The sequence below is a fragment of the Bos taurus genome, chromosome 13 (genome assembly GCF_002263795.3).
Source record: "Bos taurus isolate L1 Dominette 01449 registration number 42190680 breed Hereford chromosome 13, ARS-UCD2.0, whole genome shotgun sequence".
NCBI classification, from domain to species: Eukaryota; Metazoa; Chordata; class Mammalia; order Artiodactyla; family Bovidae; genus Bos; species Bos taurus.
In genome coordinates, this window is record NC_037340.1 from 22955416 (window position 1) to 22974704 (window position 19289).

Consider the following 19289-nt stretch of genomic DNA (forward strand, 5'->3'; position numbering starts at 1 on the left):
TTTCTAATTGGTAGATTTAATTGAAAAGTAAAATTAATTTATTTTTATATGTTCAGGGGAATTTTAAAGAAAGTCAAATCTTTTGTAGATAATTAAAAAAAAATCGGTGTGGTTTATTTTACTTATTTAACCCACTGGTTGTTATTCTGTAACAATTTGTATAAATGGTAAATTTTGAATGTGTTGTTATTTTACTTAGATGTAAAATTCCACATGTATTAAAGAAAATGTACAAAGTTTTTGTTAATAAAATTTAATGTTTATAACTGCCATTTTCCCCAGTTTTATTAAGATATAATTGACATCAGCATGGTATAAGTTTACAGCATAAAAATTTGACTTACATATATTGTGAAATAATTACCATAGTAAGTGTAGTTAAACATCCATCTCATACAGATACCAAAAAAAGAGAACAGCAAAAAGTTTTTTTCCTTGTGATGAAAACTCTTAGAATTCACTCTCTTTAACTACTTCTCTATATATCATGTTAACTATAGTCATCATGTTGTACATTACAGCCCTAATATTTATTTATCTTGTAACTGGAAATTTGAACTTTTTGACCACTTTTGTCCAATTCCCTCTCCCTCACCCCACCTCTTTTCTGTGAGTTAGATTTTGTTCTTTAAATAAGATTCCACATATGAGATTGTACAGTATTTTGTCTTTGTTTGACTAAATTCACTTAGCAAAATGTCTTCAAGGTCCATCCATGTTGTCACGATAGCAGGGTTTACTTCCTTTTTATGGCTGAATAATACTCCATCACACATGCACACGCACATGTACATAACACAGCAACTTCATCCATTAATGGGCATTTAGATTATTTCCATGTCTTGGCTAATATGAATAATGCTGCTATGAACATATAAGGGTATAGATATCTCTTCAACATAAGTGTTTTTGTTTCCCTTGGATGTGTTCCCAGAAGTGAGATTGCTGGATCAGATGGTAGCTTGATAATAGCCATCCAACAGGCATGAGGTGATAACTCATTGTGGTTTTGATTTGCATATTCCTAATGATTTAGTGATGTTGAAGAACTTTTCAAATGACTTCTTATATATCTGTTGGCCATTTGTAGGTCTTCTTTGGAAAAATGTCTGTTCTTTGCCCATTTTAAAATTGGATTTTTTTTTTCCCTATGGAGTTGTATGAGTTCTTTGTATATTTTGGCTACATTAATCCCTTATCAGATACATGATTTACAGATACTTTTCCCCATTCTGTAGGTTGTCTTTTCAGTTTGTTGTTATATCTTCTTGATGGATTGACCCCTTTTTCATTATATAATGACCTTCTTTGTCTCTCTTTAGTTTAAAATCTGTTCTGATATATAAGAATAGCAACCTCTTCCTGCTTTTTGGTTACTTCTGCTTGAAATGTCTTTTTCCATCCCTTCACTCTCAGTTAATTGTCTCAAAGACTAAAGCAGGTCTCTTGTAGGCAGCAGCATATTGTTGTATCATTTTTTAAAAAATCCATTCAGCCATTCTTTTATTTTTATTGGGGAATTTAATCTATTTTTGTTTACAGTCGTTATTGGTAGATACGGGCTTAGACTATGGCCACTTTGTTGACTGTTTTCTGGCTGTTTTGTAGACCCTTTGTTCCTTTTTCTTTTTCCTGCTGTCTTGTTCTGTGTTTTGAGGTTTTTGGGGATCAGTATGCTTTGACTTCTCCATCATTTTCTTTTTGGTGTAATTACTATAGATTTTTCTCATGTGGTTACATGAAAATTATAACACACCCTATTTTAAGCTAATAACTAAACTTACACAGCTTAAGTCCTGAGCGTCACACTTTTACTTCTCCTCCCTTCACATTTTACTGATGTTACAGTTTACGTAGTTTTCATATTGTGTACCCGGTAACAGATTTTTATAGTTATGGTTCTTTTTACTGTTTGTTTTTTAACTTTGAGTTGTAAGAGAATTATGTGCCACCATACTGTATTACAAAATCTACTTTTGAATGTGTGTTTATAATTACCAGTGAATTTCATGCTACCTTCCTTTATTTTTATGATGTTAGTTAGCATCCTTTTACTTCCACTCAACTCCCTTTAGCTTTTCTTGTAAAGCATGTCTCCTGGTGATGGGCTCCCTCAACTTCTGCTTGTTCAGGAAAATCTTTATCCTTCCTTCATTTCTAAAGGACACTTTGGCCCCATACAGACTTCTTGGTTGACGGTTTTTTACTTTCAGTATTTGGAATGTATCTCCCATCTTTCCTGGCCTGAAGTTTCTTTTGGGAAATCTGCTGATAGTATTAAAAATGAGGTTTCCCTTGTATGTAACTTCTCTCTTTGACAAAAATTATTTGTCTTTGACTTTTGATATTTATAATGTGTCTCGGTGTAGCCCTATTTAGGTTCAACCTATTTGGGGTCTTTTGGACCTCATGGATCTGTTCATACCTCTCCCCAGGTTTGGGAGTTTTTAGCATTATTGCTTTGAATATGCTTCCTGTCCCTTTCACTTTCTCCTGAAATTTCCATAATGCAGATGTGGGTTCTTTGATTGTGTCCCATAAGGCTTTCTTCGGTTTTTCACTTTTTCTCTTGTGTTCCTCTAGGTAATTTCAAATGTCCTGTCTTCTAGGTCGGGATGATTCTTTCTCCTGCATCTTCATCTTTTTAAAGCTGTTGAATCCTTTGATCGTATTTTTCAGCTCTAGGATTTTTGTTTTTAATGGTTTCTATTTGTTGAACTTCTCATTTTGTTCACGAATTATTTTCCTAATTTTGTTTATAGTTTTGTGTTCTTGTAGTTCCCTTAAGAGGATTATTCTGAATTCTTTGACAGTTCATAGATCTCCATTACTTTAGTGTCAGTTATTAGTTTACTTTGGTGATGTCATGTTTATGTGTATTTTTGTGAGTAAATGGGCTTCTCTTCCAGGTTTTACAGGTTTGTCTTGGGAGAGACAGCTTTTCACCAGTCAGCTCTGTTGAGGTTTCTGGATGTGTCTACTGGTAATGCTTGTGGGCAGGTGGGGTCTGCTATATTAGGGTCTGTTTTGGGGCAAGGCCCCTGCCCAGAGCCCTGAAAGGTGGGAGGGCAGGAGTGGTGTTGCTGCTGAGAGGTCTTGGATAGGAATTCTGGCTTGTTTCCCTGCCCTAGTAAGGCTGTAGGATGGGCTTTGCTGTTGCCTAGGGCCTCTGGTCAGGCTTATCCGGCTTTTGAGACTGGGTACTATACACAGTAGTAAGCAGAACTCCGAGTTTGCTTCCCTCCCTGGCGGGCACCGTTGTTTAGGCCTCCTAATTAAGCCAGACGGCACTGAACTCGCTGGTAAGACAGAGAAGCACGGGCCGTGCACTAAATGCCACTGTAAGCATGGCTCTGGGATGGGCTGCCCGATGTGCTCCTGTTAGGCTCCCTGGGTGAGCGCTTGCATTTAGCAGTGGGTGGGGGTACAAATTGGTTCCCTGCCCAGGCAGAGTGGGAGAACTAGCTCCAAGACGGTAGGGCTCTTGTGTTCTTGACTTAAGCCCACCCGTGTCTCAAGTTCCCTGGCTGAACAGGGTCACTGGATGTGTTCAGCAGAGCTCGGCTTGCCCAACTAGGTTCCAGGGTTGCTGGGCTGTGCCAGCTTCCCTGCGTTCTTTTCACGCTCTTTGGGCAGGTGGGCCGGGGAGCCTCTCTCAGCAGTGGGCGGGGCGTGAATGAAGGTCTGCTGGCTTCCCGGCATCCTCTCTGGTGGGCGGGCTCTGAGTGAGCTCGGGCCTGAGCGGCGGGAAACTCACTCCAGTGCCGGCGTCAGGCTCCCTGCCCTTCAGCACCGGTGAGATTCGCCGCCGAGAGCGACTGCTCCCTGGAGTCTGCAGGTAGGACTTCAGTTTTGCCGAGGCTGTTAGCCCCGGTGCCGTCTCCGCCACAGCGGACGAGGCATTGAGGCCCTCAGATTCCCCTGCTGCTGAGGAGGTGGAGCTGGAGTAGGCGTTCCTGTGAAGCATCCCATGGTTCTGGATATCCACCTAGGGACCCTCGGAGGCTCAGGGTGCCTCTGGGTGGCGCTGTGCTGGCCCTGAGGCAGGGGCTGCACTTTGTTACTCAATTTACTAATTAAGGCCAGTAGTGTGGACGGAGCTTCAGCCTCAACCCCTTCCCGCCAGGTCTAGGGTTTTTTAGGGGCGTCCTTTTGTGAGGCCAGTGAGGTCAGAAGGCCTTGTGTCACCTGCTTGTTGACGTCCGTCTTGTTTGGAGAAGATAGAGCTCCTGACGCCCTGGTGCCCTTGGTGTCGGTTGGTTCCAGGAGCCTCTGGGTGCTTCGTGCTCTGTTGTCGGTGCGGTTGCATCTTGGGGTTGTTGAAACTCAGGAGTAGACTCCATGCAGCGTGGAGAGCAAACCAGCCTGCAGCCTGCTGTTAGGTGAGACAGAGCGCCCCTCAAACCACCGGTGCAGAGAGGAGGCAATGACCACAGTGGAGAAGACAGGAAGGCACATCAGTAAAGCTGTATTCGTACTTGGTAAAAAGTGAGTTGTTTTTTTTTAAACACAGTTAGCTTTAACCAGAGGCATTTAAGTTAAAGAGAAACTCATGGTTGCGAGCTCTCAGTGAGCATCAGAATCACCTGTGGTCCTTGCGGATGGTCAGCCTTTATCCCAGACTTACAGAACCACAGTATACTGATCTGTGTAGAGTATGCTGGTCTGTGTAATTGGGTCCTGGTTGTTAAGTGTTGAATGACCAAGGAAAACCGGTTAGACTTTTCACTTTATTAAGGAGCACATTTTAGGTTTCTGGTACACAATTGGAAAATAATTATCAGATTCTGGAAAGTCTTGTCTCTCCCAAGACTGAAGACAGGAGCTCATTGGCAACCTCCTTGGTTTTCACTCTGAGTCATTGACTCTAAACGAAACATCACTGGCCACGCACCTTTTTTTTTTTTTGTATAAGAAATGAAATATATACTTCATTTATATACTTACACTTTCATTTATATACTTATATATACGTGTAGTTTTTTGTCTTGGTGTGATTCTCCTTGCTTTAGTCACTTTTCTAACTTACCTGAGGTTCTGGGAACCTAATTCCACCCCCGCCAATGGCATGCACCTGGCTGCTGCTCCCTGCTTCCCTGTTGTTGAGTTTCATTCTGGGGAGTTTCTGAGCACCTGCTGCTTATTGCCCATCACAGACCCTTGGGAAAGGGTGCTCTGCTTGGACACGGGGTTCTGTGGGCTGGTTCCCATCGAGACTTCTGTGCAGGTGTGCTCGCTCATGGGGTCAAGAGCAGGCATTGGGCATGAGTGCCCAGAAAACAAGTCTCCATGCTGTTTTCTTAAGCTCTCTGTCAGCCAGTCAGAAGACGAGATAACCACTGACTCAGGATGCTCCCCAAGGCAGTGCAGAGCCCTTGGCATTGTAGGCAGAAGTGCCTTACAACTAAATGGAACTCTGCTTTTAAAAGTAGGGGATGGACTTGTGTTTCGAATGTGAAAACTCTTCAATGAGACAAATACCATTAACCATAAATTTACTCAGTGAAAATGAAATATACATTGACGATGCCAAGTTTTGCTATACATTAAAGTAGGCTTTTCCAAATGAAATAGTTGTGAACTTGAGCAAATATTGGGAAGCCATTAGATTTTTCAAGTAATTTTACCTTGTTAGGAATTCATGCCAACTGTACTCCACTTACAGTCCCATCCCTCACCTTATTATTGGCATCAAAGGAAATGTCTCCTTCTTACTGATAAGTGAATCTTGACAATCCTGTAAGTTCAATAAGGACTTCTGTGATTTGTGAGCTATCTTTGGTTACAGTTCAGGCTTGGCAAGTTTGTGCTTGGAGGCAGAGCCTCTGGTGCCAGGACAGCCTTGAGGCTGTGGCCCCTCTCTGACCCCAGACCCCTGGCTGCTCTGGGCCTGGCGCCCCGCAAGGACGCAGAACTGGGGAAGAGACAAACTGCCAGTGTTCCCTAGCGTGTACATCCACCTCCAGGTGCTGGTAAGTAACACTGTTAGGTGTTAGGGTTAATACATTTTTTAAGTGACAAGTTATCATGACCGCTTTTCAAACAATTGCAAGACTTGGCTTTGCATTAATTCCCAGGCAGCAGCTGGGACATCTCCCACTCGCCCTTCCCCAGTGGGCGCCGGCGAGGATGCCCCCCCCGCCCCGAGACCTCTGAGCGCAGGGCCTTGGAACTTGTCACTCTCTCCTTAGCAGCCCGACGGCACCAAAAAACTGTCCTGATGTTACGGACCAGAGTTCTTGGCTTCCTTAATCATTAGAAATTGATCAGAGGCCAGACAGGAAATACAGGTGAGGCTTTACTGGGGCCCCTCTGTAGGAGGGTGGGGGAGGGACAAACAACAGGTTCCCTTGCTCCCTCACTGAGGCGGTGTGAGCTTGTTTCTTACATGGGGTGAGACTAGGGTTATGTCCAGGGGTCAGGCTAGAGGGGTGATTTACATGGTTTGCCAACCCCTTAAATGGTGGTGTGTGCAGGGGACATGCATAATACTCTTCTTTTGCTTCAGGCACCCTGTTTTTGTTCCTGGTTCTTCAAAAGTGGCAGTTGGGTTTTTTGGTCTCTTTGTATCTTTGGGGTCCAGAATTTGTCCTAACTGCTCATGCACACACTCATTTTTAGTCCCATACACTTTCTTTATATTTTGTTGCTGGAGGAGAGGTGTGTCCAGGTGGAAACATTGCAGCAAAGGGTCCCAGGCTTGTCTCCCTGGGACTGGAAACTGTTTTGAAGGTTCCTTTGAAATCAGGTGGAGGGTGGGGAAGAAAGGCATGTTTGGGTCCCTTGGGGGGTGACCCCCTGAATAGAATGGGCAAGAAAGAGCAGGGTGTTTCCACCAAGCAGAGGCTTTTAGGGGCAAGGAATGAACAGACTCCATCCCGGTTCCAGACTGAAGATGCCTGTCTCAGTTCTGTTGGAGGACTTCTAACCTCTGGTTTCCAGGAAGGGAACCCAGAGGGGCGGAGAGGACGGTGCTCCGGGACTCGGGGCACAGGAAGGCTGTCCCCGTCGGGCCAGTGCAGACGGTGTGGGTGACAGCCGCGAGGAGGGAGCGCTGGAGGCAGGCCTTTGGGGTCTGCGAGATTCAAAAGGCAGGTGGGAGATGAAGCCCCTGCACAGGATCTGAGGAGGAGCCTGGAAGGCTCCCTGTTTTCTTGAATTTACACCCATTTCATTCTGTAAAAACTTGAAGCTGCAGAAAATTGAAAGGTGACACTGCTGGTCATCAGGACTGAAGATCCAACTTGAAATCAGCTCTTGGTGAAAACGCCTCCTGGATCCAGTAGTTACCAAAGGTGTGTGGTGACGTGACTGGAAGAAGTTTGGGTGGCGTGAGGGGCAGCTGACAGGATGGGTCATGCGGCCAGGCAGCAGAGGCCCGAGACGCAAGAAGGCACCTTGCGGTTGGCGGCTGTGAACGCGTTCCGGCTGTGCCAGTCCTTCTGAAGTTTACAGCAAGACATTCACTTTTTTGCTGATGGAGTTAATTTGGTTTTCCTCAAATTGTGATTGATGCATCTGCTGTTTCTCACTTGGCTCACTGAACAAGCAGACGGATTAATTAGGAGATTTTACATTTTTGGCACCACCACTGCTCTGCCGCAGTGATCTTGCTAGTTCTCCCGAAGCAAGTACGGACAGGTGTTTCCGCAGCTGAACGTGTGTGTGTGTGTACACGTGTGTGTGTTGGTCTGTGAAAAACTAAGGTGCACAGTGTCTTTGCAAACTCTTGGTGGGGTGTGGCTGCCCGTGAAGGTGGAGTGGGGCTTGGCCCTGGGTGCTCCAGGAGCCCCAGGAACAACCTGATGCGCCCTCCGGCTGCTTCCCCTCCCGCCCTCTCTGGGCCCTCTGCCGCCACCACCCGCCCCCCCACCCCCACCCCGCCCCGCCCCGCCCCGCCGAGTTCTCCTCCTTTACTGGCTCTGGGGAAAGCCGTGCAGCTGCCCAGACTGGCGAAGACCTGGTCCCCGTCATGGGCCTTGCTGCTGTTCCAAGAACTGGCCTCCGAGCTGCAGATCAGGTGGCCTTGTTCACCGCAGTGTGAACCTTTGACACTTTGATTGCAGGCCTCGGTACTCGGTCTTGGGTTTTATTGGGGACTGAGAGCAGCTCCACGGCCCGGTCCGTGACCTCATAAACACTGGCCCTCCCGCCTGCAGCACTCTCAGCTTTGTGCTTCTCGAGTTCTTGGAAGTTCTTTCTTCTGATCTATGACCCGTGTTTAACTCCTCCCTCAGAACGGTCCTCCATCTCTGCACCTCTGGTTCTGGTTTGTTGTCAGTGTCCAAGCTGAGACCAGGAAGGAGGTGTTGGGCGGCCCCTCCTCGCCCCAGGCTCTGCTCCTGGAGGAAGCGGCCCTGTCAGTCCTCTCTCCCCAACCCGTGCTGCTCAGCCCACTGCAGACCGGATTTCTCTGCTCCAGGCACTGGTGCTGAGCGGGGAGGTGGGGTGGTGGTTTGGAGCTGACTGGTCCCAGGATTAAAGCATGTTTGGGTTCATTGGCACAATGAGATCCTGTCCCACCCCAGGCCAGAACCCTCCTCTCTCCTGTACGGAAAGACAGCCTCAGGCAAGAGTCCACTTCCAGTGCTTCTACTCCAGTGTTAACATAATCGGATAGATCTCAGTGCAGCCAAAGAGGAGAATTCCATCCGGGTTTCCTATGCCAAGCCTTTTAAAACAGGAGACCAGCTGGGGTCAGGTGTCTAGAGGCATCTATCTGTCACTGCAGGAACATCCTCCTTTGTAAGACAGATTGGAACCAAGATAATTTGGGATAAATAATTTGATATTTTATCTTAAATTCTACAAAACGTTTCTTTTTGAGTAACAGAAAACATGATTGTTCATTTTCCTTTGTAACTTAGGACAGACAAAATAAAAAGATGACTCCCTCAGACATGGAAAATAAGCTTCTGGTTACCAAAAGGGAAGGGCATGGGGAGGGATCAATTAGGAGTTTGAGATTCAAATGACTATATATAAAATAAACAAGATCCTACTGTGTAGCGCAGAGAACTATGTTCACTATCCTGCAATAAACCATAATGGAAAAGAATATGAAAAGGTTTATATATATATATATATAACTGAATCAGTTTGCTGTACCACCAGAAAGTAACACAACATTGTAAATTCGCTATACTTCATTTAAAAAGATAACCCTCTCATATCTTTGTCCATTTCATCTGTAAAAGCAGGATTTCTTTTTAAACTGTACTAATCAAAGATGGGCTTAATCGAGTTAAACTCCTGAAGTAATCCAGGGGACAGTGAGCTTCTGGCTTCTGACAGGTGGTGACGGCAAGAGATGAGCAGGCAAGAGATGAGCAGTCAACTTTCCCTGCAGAAGAATTTGTTGTCTTTTCCTTTCTGGAGTGGGAGGACATGGGAAGCATGAGGAAGGGAGCAGGGCTCGAGGGTCCCTGCCGAGGCTGGGGCCGGGGTGTCAGAGTGGCGGGGCACCCAGTGAGGGGGAGGAGCTGCCTGCTCACCCCACTTCCGGCGGGGGACCGGGCCGCGGTGCTCTTTGGACACGGCTCTTTGAAACACTGGTAGCTTCCCCCTGGGGAACTGATTGCTAAAGTGGTTTCCCTTTTTCTGTTCTATACGAAGCCATTCTTTTTTCCCCCAGACCAGAGGAAAATAATCGCAGCCGCTCAGTTTTACAGCGTGTTAATTTAGCTCCCTGGTGAATAAAGTCGAAGGCTGAAGGCCAAGCAGTTTACTCAAACAGGAGGCTGGGACTCCTGCCAAGACAGTGGGGTGGCTTCCAGGCCGCGCTGTGATCCGAGCTACAGGTGGAGGCACAGGCGGCCGGCGGGGAGGGGGGCGCCTGCGGCAAGCAGCTGAAGGGGCCGGTGGGGGTGGCGGGGAGGTGAGGGGGGAGCAAGGGGGCCCGCCTGGCGGCAGGAGACCCCATCGGGATGGTTCCCACGCAGGCGGCCGTGTCCTAGGGGGCGCCAGGGCTCACGTGCCCTCTGTCCTCCAGCTTTCTCAGCCCAAACTGGGCAAAACAAATGCAGAAGCCGCGCACTCATGAGGTAGGGGTGAGGCGGGACCTCTCGGACCTCACAGAGGTGACCATGTGAGGTGCACTCTGAACTGGGTCCAGGGAGGACCCAGCTCAAACTGGGGCCGGCCCTGGCTGCTTGGGACACGCAGTTACCCCGTGAGTACAGAACGTCACAATTTAAACTGTGCCCTTTAAGATTTAGGAAAAAATGTAACTGCTGAAGCAAACAACTGCAGCCTGGCTCTAAGTGTAAGGGGCTGAAGTGGTTCCTATTTTAAAGGGGTTCCTTCTCCACTTTCAAGGGGGTGGGTGGACTTGCTGTGGGGGTGGGGCTGGCACATACCAAGAGGCAAGAGGCAATTTTAAGCCATCCAGAACATTGACCAGGAACGCTGCTTATGATTTTTCAAAAACTGTGAGAAGGGAGCTCAGGGGAAGACTTGGCCTATGGGCAGCAGTATTCCAGTCGAGACAGAGCTCGTCTTGTGGGGCCAGGATGTTGGCCAGGCACTCGTGGGTCAATCAAGGAGACAAGAGCTTGAGACTTCTGGTGGTTCCCATGGTAAGTGTCACAGAAAAACCCGTCATCCGCCTGGAGTCTCAGTGAAGAAGCATCGTCAGGCGCAGTCAGGAAAGCAGCCAGCTCTGCCAGTCCACGTGCCGGGTGACAGCACCTGGCCTCAGCAGCGCTGGCTCTGGTGGGAACCTGCTCCAACAGCAGGGGCTTGGTGAGCACACACACAATGTGAGACGGGACTTGAAAACCGGCGCTGTCACTGGTGTACACAACAGAACCATAAGCCCTTGCCCCGGTGGAGGAAATAAATGAAAATCACTCTAGGAGAAAAGGCCTCCTTCTGGGAGGATGGGGGCAAGACCCTGAAGCCCGTGGGGCTGGGGTTGCAGCTGGGGGGTATGCCGGGGCCAGGCCAGTGCTTTGCAAGTACTGCACAGAGCAGATACCTGCTGCCCATCCCTCTGCCGGGGTCTGAGTGGGATGGAGCTCCCAGGTAAAGTCCTGGACCTCTTTTGTCAGAGGCCAAGTCTGGGGGTTCTTCTTGTACCATGTGGGTCCTCCATGGATATCATTAGAGTAAACACACTAGCAGAGGCTAGAGTTAACCTTTCTGGGAGAGAAACCCTTCAGGGGCACCTAGTGAAAGATGTGGACCACACATCCAAAAGGAAAAGGTTGTGCATACCATGTGGTAGGGTTCCCAGACCCCCAAGAATCCACACAAGCCCAAGATTCCCACCCATGACAGGCCAAGTGAGCATGTGACCGGCTGGTGGCCTGTCAGCCCTGTCACGCGTGTCAGCAGCCACTGAAAATGATAGCAACAGGAAGTCCGGATGGTCAGATAGAAAAAGAACATTTATTGTTTTCAACAAGCCAGACTGTCATCTTAACAACCTGTGTTGCAGCCACCATTAGTCTCTCTTTTTCTAGACAAGGAGTTGAGACAAAGAGGTAAAACAAGGCACTGATCATGTCACAGCTTGGCCTTGGAGGTGTGAGTAGACAGATCACAAGCTGGGGCTTTGAGGGGATGGGTTTGGAGAGGGATTCCTTGGGAGTCAGGAAGGGCAGGGAGGCCAGGCCTGGTGCCCACATGACCTGTCAGAAACCTCCTTTGGAAGTACCCATGGGTCTCCTGTGTCCTGCTATGCTCGTGAACCCTCCCCACCAGGCCCACTGGTCCTACCTCAACAAAACTAGCCACTCTGTGTCCCCTGAATAGGACCGGCCATGCAGAAAGGGCCGCTTTCTGGTTTTAGAGGGGCTGGTGGCAGGGGCAGTCAGGACAAACCATGCTGGGACACCTCCTTAATGAGTGTGCAGAAGATAACGATGTAGGCAAATTAGGACCTTTTATCTTGAACTGTACCTCTTAAGGCATCGCTGGGCCCGTGTGGGGCTCTCCCAACACTGGAAGCCCAGAAACCTTGTAATGGGATTTGGGGATACATGTAACAGAGACCCAGTTTAAAGCACCATAAGTGAAAAGGGTGGTCGTGATACAGAATGTCACAGCTGGACAGGCAAGCTGTGTGAAAGACAGGCTGATGCTGGACCAGAGACAGAATGGACCCAGGGCCTGGCAAGCTACTAGGACCGTCCCTTCATGGTTCCCTCTGTGAATCAACTTTTTCACTGAGACACCCCATATGAACAGGGAGCAGGGCTTGTCCCTCACTGAATGCAGTCACAGCCCCACTGGCTCCAGGAGAAAGTCCTGGGGCAGAAACTGTTGGCCCTGGTGCCACCGTGACAGGCTCCTGACCTGCAGGCAAGGTGCCCCCCCACCCCACCCCCACCCCCAGATGAGACTCAAGGGCTGTTGCCCGAGGACTCAGTTCGTGGAAACAACGACCTGGAGCTGTTTTCTCCACTGCTCTTCTTGACGTCTCGAGTGGTCTGGTCCCTCACAGCATCAGAGGCGGGCTGACCTGGGGCCACGTGTGTCCTGCTCAGGCTAGAAGGTTACAGAGCCAGTGCCACCTGAGCCTGCTCTGGGAACCTCACTTCAATCATTAGAGAAAAACCATGTCTGTATGGATATTTTATCAGAGCACCTCCCTGAAATGTGTCCTGGTGATCTTAATGGTTTTCAAGTTTAGGCAGTTTGTACTTTAGCAAACTATTTCCAAGTCCTGAGCAAATGACATATTTAAAAAGGAGTGCACAGCTGATGGTGACGGTTCATTCAAAAGTAACAGCACAAAATAGTGATTTTTAACTTGGATATTGAAAAGTGGGACCCAAAGTCATCAGATCCTAAAAACCTTGCCTATGTGTTCTCTGGAAATTCTATAGTTGGGGATGTATTTCTGCAAATCACAGTTTATTACCTATGTCCGTGTGCATCTAGACTTTTTTTTAGATACATATAATGTATCCATATTTTATATAATTACATATATTAATCTACATATTAATACATAGAGTTAAGATAACCCCACATTACTACTAGCTAGCTCAATATACCAACCAGGTTTTTTTCTTCCCAAAACACCAGCATCCTGCTACTCATCAACTGGTGTGCTCTTTGGTCAAAGAAACACTATGTTTTAATTCCACATTAGTTCACTCATGCTCCTTCATGTATTCGCCTGACTGTTAGAAAAACGCTATTCTGTTTGTCCCCAGGAAATTAAGCTTTGCAGTGATGAGAGAGAAAATAATTTATAAAATACCCAAATCTGTTTTTCTGTTAACACAATACGTTTAAACAATGTAGCACAACGTTTATTTTAGATTTTTAATTTTTTTTTTCACTAAGGCACATGACGTATAGAAATACTGAGGTACAAAATGTAAATTTCTGCATAAGATTTAAAAAATAATCCCTTTGGAAAATGGAGGTAAACAACATCTTCCAGAGGATTCAGCTTCTAGCTTGTTTTTTCTTTTGAACCAGTTCAACCAGCAGCTTGTATCTAGCGATACAGTCTTCCTGGAGAGAGAGAAAGAGGTGGTGGGGTGACAGTTACAATCAGCGTGCCCCTTGTGGGGTTAGCCCGCCATGCCCAGTCCTGACCAAGGGCTGTCCTGTCGGCCTGGACCTCCCGGGGAACATGCTCTGCTCTCCCTGGACGCGTCCCAGCACCGGCTGGTCTTCCAGCCCCTCAGGCTGCAGAACTGGCAGCTTAAGACCCAGCTGCCTGTGGCTGCCACTCCTTGGGGTGAGGACCCTGATGAAGCACGGATCGGCCTCGCTGCTCCCTTGTGTATCACAGGGTACTTTCCAGAACCATCTCTGTTTCTGCTCAGAAACACCCTGGAGGCACCGTAACCCTTCACTAACTTAAGGTCATGTGGGAAACCAGGTCACTGGTTTGTGGTCTGCTGTAAATGACTTTATCAGCTGCCCGGGACAAAGAACGAGTATTCACTCTCCTCCTGGGGTTTTGGCTTTAGCAGCGTTCTGAGAGAAACATCTAACAGGTGCCTCTTCTGCATCCCCAAGGACTGCTGCTGCTGCTAAGTCGCTTCAGTCGTGTCCGACTCTGTGCGACCCCATAGACGGCAGCCCACCAGGCTCCCCCATCCCTGGGATTCTCCAGGCAAGAACACTGGAGTGGGTTGCCATTTCCTTCTCCAATGCGTGAAAGTGAAAAGTGAAAGTGAAGTCACTCGGTCGTGTCCGACTCTTGGCGACCCCATGAACTGCAGGCTACCAGGCTTCTCCGTCCATGGGATTTTCCAGGCAAGATTACTGGAGTGGGGTGCCATTGCCTTCTCCCCAAGGACTACCTGCCTAAAACATCAGCCTTTTCCTAACTCTTCTGCCCCTGGCAGAGCCAAGCGTGAGATGTGGTGCTCAGCGGCCCAGAGCTCCACTGGAGGACGCGGGAGCTCTGGGCTCTGAGCAGCAGGCCTGCCGGGGCAGCGCCGGGGGCCTGGCTCCTCTCTTAGGCCCCAGTCACCCAGTGGCTTGTGGGCCACTTCCGGGGAGTCACCCAGGGGCAGCGAGCCAGCAGGGGTGGCTGAACCTCCCCTGGACCTCGTTCTGATGTCAGGCTTAAAGGGAAGGAACCCTTGCAGGACATTCCTCCCTGAAACAGGAAGGTTTCCAAACCCCCAAGGCAGTGAGTTTGAGCATCCCACCTCTAGGAATCCATGGTTGCAGCTCCTTCATTTTAACCCATTGTCAGTTCATCCTACCTGTAAATACCTGTGTACTCACAAGTGCTAGAGGAATTCAGGGAGAATCATTTCTTCTGGCAAATCAGTCAGAGGGGCTGGGAAGGAGCTGTGTTTCTTAAACAGCTAATGGTTTATTCTTCTCCTCAGGAATTCTTAACTTCATTATTTTAAAGAAGATAAACTAGACCTATACACATGGGGACATCCGTGGCCATAAGCTAGATTTCCCAACACTGAATTTCAATTTTAAAAAAAGTGTAAATGAACATCAGTGTGCCCACAGGCTTCTGAGTGGTGGGCACAGAAGGCAGCAGAGATTGGCTCTTTTGATTTCTCAGTGTTCCTGGTGTCTCAAAGGGTGTGGGTACGAGGAAAGGAGCCCAGGAGACTGTGTGTGTCAGGGAGGGCCAGAGTTGAGATCACATGGGAGGCTCTGCACTGTCAGCGCTGAAGCCGGCGTCGGGTGGGGCCTGCTTCTCCACAGGGGCAGCCCACTCCCTGAGCTGGTGTCTGGGAACCCTCTACGGACGTGTTTAAGGAGCTGTAAACGGGGCGGACAGCGCTGCAGGGACAAGCTGGATCCTGGTCCTGGTGTCCACCTGTCAGTCCCTCCCCCGGCCTAGCCCCTACTGGCAGAACGAAGGCTCCAGAAGGTTGGCAGCACTGTCATAGGGAACTTAATGTTCTGTGCATGGGGTTTTCAATGAGAAAAAGTAACTGGTCGGTGTAATGATGACACTTAGACTCTCGACCTCATTTATGCTCAGTCGAGTGCACAGATTCACACACTGTCAGAGGCAGCCTACTGGAAGGCAGCTGGCAGGAGAAGGATGGGTTGGATAGAAAGGACAGGAGGAGGCGTGAGATGAGGGACGGTCGGGTGCAGCCACAAGCCACTTCCCTGTGTCTGGAGCCCCCAGAGGCCTGCCTTCCGGGCGTCACCCACCTTGCTCTTGGACGGGACACACTTGGCTATCTTGTCCCAGCGGTCAGAGGATCCCCTCGGGTACTGCTGTAACGCTAGTTCCAGAAGCTTCTGTTGGTTCTGAGTCCAGGGCTCCTCTGAGGCTCGCGGGCGCTCTCTCTGCTGGCTCTCCTCGTCACTGGACTCGCGCTGCTCTGACAGGTCGAAGTCTTTCTGCCTCTTCCCCCGGACCCGCTCCTCCGGCTCGAGGGGCCGGGCCGGCCTCCGCCTCCGTGGCCGGCTCTCCTCCGCGGCCTCTGCCCCCAGCTCGGCCGCTTCCTCCTCCTCCTCCTCCGTGGCCGACTGGGCCTCTTCCCGCTGGGTGATGATGCTGTCCTGCAAGGCTGCGGTGGGCCTGGTGGGCCTGGGGTTCTGAGCTGTGGATTTGAGTTCCGAGAGCCTGACCATCCCTGTGTGGAGGGACACGTGGGGAGAGGCAAGGTCGGTTCAGGGAACAAGAGCCGCGGTGGTGTGGCCGCCGCAGCAGACAGTGGTGGGGCATTTTGCGTGTATTTTACTGAACGTTCCCAGTATTCTACAAGGATAGCCATCACTACTGCAGTTGTACATGGAGGGACATCAGCCTCAGCAGCAGCAGAGCTGGGATCCGAACTCTCTGTCTGATTCCGGGCCGTGGTCCCTCCACCACTCTAAGGAACAGGGGCCTCCAGAGTCGGCTGTGATCAGAGGAAGTGCAAGGACTAACCGCCTACTTTCTAGGTTAGGAAGGATGTTCTTCAGGACCCAGGGTTGCTGCTAACTCCACGAGTGTCAGCAGACTGTGTCAGACCCTTCACTGGGCTCGCTGACTGCCTGGGGCCCTGCGCCACCGCCACCCACAGGCGTCACCTCAGAGACCCCGCAAATGTTCAACCACGCCTTTCCTGCCCTCCTCACATACTCCTGACCCCTCCTACTCTTTAGAAAGACCTGTCCACGGCCCACCGAACTCCTCGCTGCCTTTTCAAGAGCATGTTTCTGGACACCGTCTTGGAGGGGAGCATCTTTCACAGAACGCTGTTAGCCGGTCCCTGCCTTCATGCCAGACCAACAGCTGTCCTGGTGGGAAAGCAATCGGGAATGCCCTCCCCCCTGAGTCCTTAGCATCCACGCCCTGTCCTCCCCAGGGAGACGTTTCCAGATCTCAGGGTTTGCTGGTTGCTGGCTGGTTACATCGAGTACAGGGACCTGTATTTAAGTAGAGTTGGAAGGTTGAAGGCGCACTTCCTGGTTTCAAGCAAACAGTATGGGGCTCTAATTCCATTTAGTCTTTGAGAAAATGGATTCTGAAAAACACAGATTCTTGGGGAAACTGCTTGATCTGTTCTCAAGGATGCTCTGTGTGTGCGGTGGCAACTGTGGTCAGTGTGGAAAAACCGTCCAGACTGGCTTTCCCATGTGTCCCCTGCCCCCAGCTTCTCCCATACTAAAGAACAACAAGGTTTCTACAGCTCCTCAAACTTATTTAAGTACATCTTAGCACCACTGTGTGTGCAGGGCTGGATTGGCTGGTGGGTGATTGTAAACGGACCCTTTTCAGAGAGACAACTGGTAGAGTCCATTGGGCGCAACTATTAAACACCATCATTTTTTAAGCAGTTGTGAAATGAGGGTTATTTTGAAGACATGGCTTGAGGTTACTGGGATGGAGTGGGTGCTGACTCACCTGGGGAGCAAGTAACTGAATCCTTCAGTTGCTTGGCTTTGGTTGTCACCTGTTTCAAAATATAAAAGAGAAAAGCTGACTTTCCACATGTTTATTGTAGGTGAGGTGACCTATTTCATACAAGATCCATGTGAAGGAAAAGAGCTTATTGAATCTTAGACCTGGATGGACCCTCAGGCATCAGCTCAGTCCATTCTTTCTAACCAAAAGAAAACTGAAGCCCAGAGAGATTAGAGGAGTTGCTCCAAAATATCAGTTTAATCAAGTGGCAGAGTCAGGACAAGAACTCAGCCCATTCAGCCCCCTTATACAAGGCTGCTTCTGAAGATGTACTAGTTTTCAAAATCATTATACAAACACATCATGATTTTTAGGTACAGCTTCCTGAAAGAGTATGTTTCTTCACTGGAGACTTATACCAATGAATATTATGAACAGTGGAGAGATTTACTCTTAAGCTGATATAAGAGTCTGTCCTTGCATCCCAGAAACCCTGAGGGCACTAAGATTGATCCCGGGGGAAGGACCTCTTGGTGGAGTAGGGCAGTTTGACCCAAGAACCATAAGACATTTACATACATACGTGAGTGATCCACAGAAAGAATTATTCCCTTTCTTACAAACAAATGGTATTATATTGTATGTCTCACCTTACAGTTTGCTTTTTTCTTTTCAGAATAGTTTTTTTTTTTTTTAATTTAATGATGTCTTAGAGGTCTATAGATTTCCCTTTTTAAAACTGCTATAAAATTTACACAGAGTGGAATGTACAGACTTTAAGTGTACATTTCAATGAATTTTGACCAAAACATGTAGCCAACATTCTAATCGAATTATAGAACATTCCTGTTACCCTAGAACGTTTTCCCTGTGCCCCTGAGTCCATCTCAGCCCTACCACTGCTCTGGTTGCTGCTATATATATACTTTAAACATGAGATCAACATTAAATACAAAAATTAAAATGGATAGTTATCTGCCTCAGTGCACTAATTAAACAAGTCATCCTCTCTCCATTTATTAACTTTATTGAGGTTACATTCCATTGTATACATGGAATACATACTTTGTATTCTGTTCCCCTTAATCCACGTAAATTCTTGAACCAATATTTCATTGCTTTAAAGAAATTTGAAAGTAAAACCTCAGAAAATATCCTGTGACCAGCTCATAGTTAGATCCTGTATTCGGTCGGTTCCACCTCTGATTCGCTGGGTAACCTTGAGCTATTTCCATCCTTTGTCTGTCTCATGTATTACCCTCTGTAATATGTGGATAAAACTGCTAATACCTTTTGTCTGTTAGGGATGTTTTAAGTTTGAAATAAGCTCTTAGCATGATACCTAGCAGATGTTAAAGGCTCAGTAAATATTACCTATTATAATTGATGTGGATCATTTGTTTTTCATTCATACAAAGGGCAGAATTAGAGAAAATATTTAAAGCTGCTTAGAAACACTCTTTAATTCTATCCCCTACTTTCCACTCTATGAATGACCTTGCTTATTTTATGGGAAAAAAACTTAAGGTTATCCAATGTAAGCTTCCCTGACTTCCAGCTTTCCCAATTCAAAATTCTGATTGTATCACCATATATCTTTCTCACATTTTATATAACCTACGATATCTTCTTGTATATTTTGAATCATCTCTAGATCACTTACAGTACCTAATACAATCTAAATGCTGTGTAAATAGTTGCCAGTGTGATGCAAATTCATGTTTTGCCTTTTGGAACTTTCTAGATTTTTACCCCCAAATATTTTCCATGCAAGGTTGGTTTAATCTGTGGGTGTGGTGCTGACCATACCACGGGCTTCCCTGTCTAATTGCCATTAAGTCCCTTACTTAGAGATCTCTTAGCTCCTCAAACTAAACAAATTCCAACCTAAACTCATCAACTTCTCTGCTTTTCCTTCCTTTTCCTAACAGTATTATCATCCCAGTCACATAGGCTCAAAATCGAAGGGCCAATTTTGGGGGCTTTTTTCTTC

General features: G+C 47.8%; 1 protein-coding gene across 1 annotated transcript in view; it reads right to left on the minus strand.

The window, feature by feature from the left end:
- Positions 1 to 11371: 11371 nt before the first annotated feature.
- Positions 11372 to 19289, minus strand: part of DNAJC1 (DnaJ heat shock protein family (Hsp40) member C1) — a 181979-nt gene continuing 174061 nt past the window's right edge. The window contains exons 10-12 of the mRNA XM_025000956.2: positions 17297 to 17345; positions 15613 to 16040; positions 11372 to 13473 (exon numbers count right to left, since the gene is read on the minus strand). Of these exons, the coding sequence (XP_024856724.1) occupies positions 13405 to 13473; positions 15613 to 16040; positions 17297 to 17345 (546 nt within the window). The 3' untranslated portion in view covers positions 11372 to 13404. The remainder of the gene's footprint in view (positions 13474 to 15612; positions 16041 to 17296; positions 17346 to 19289) is intronic.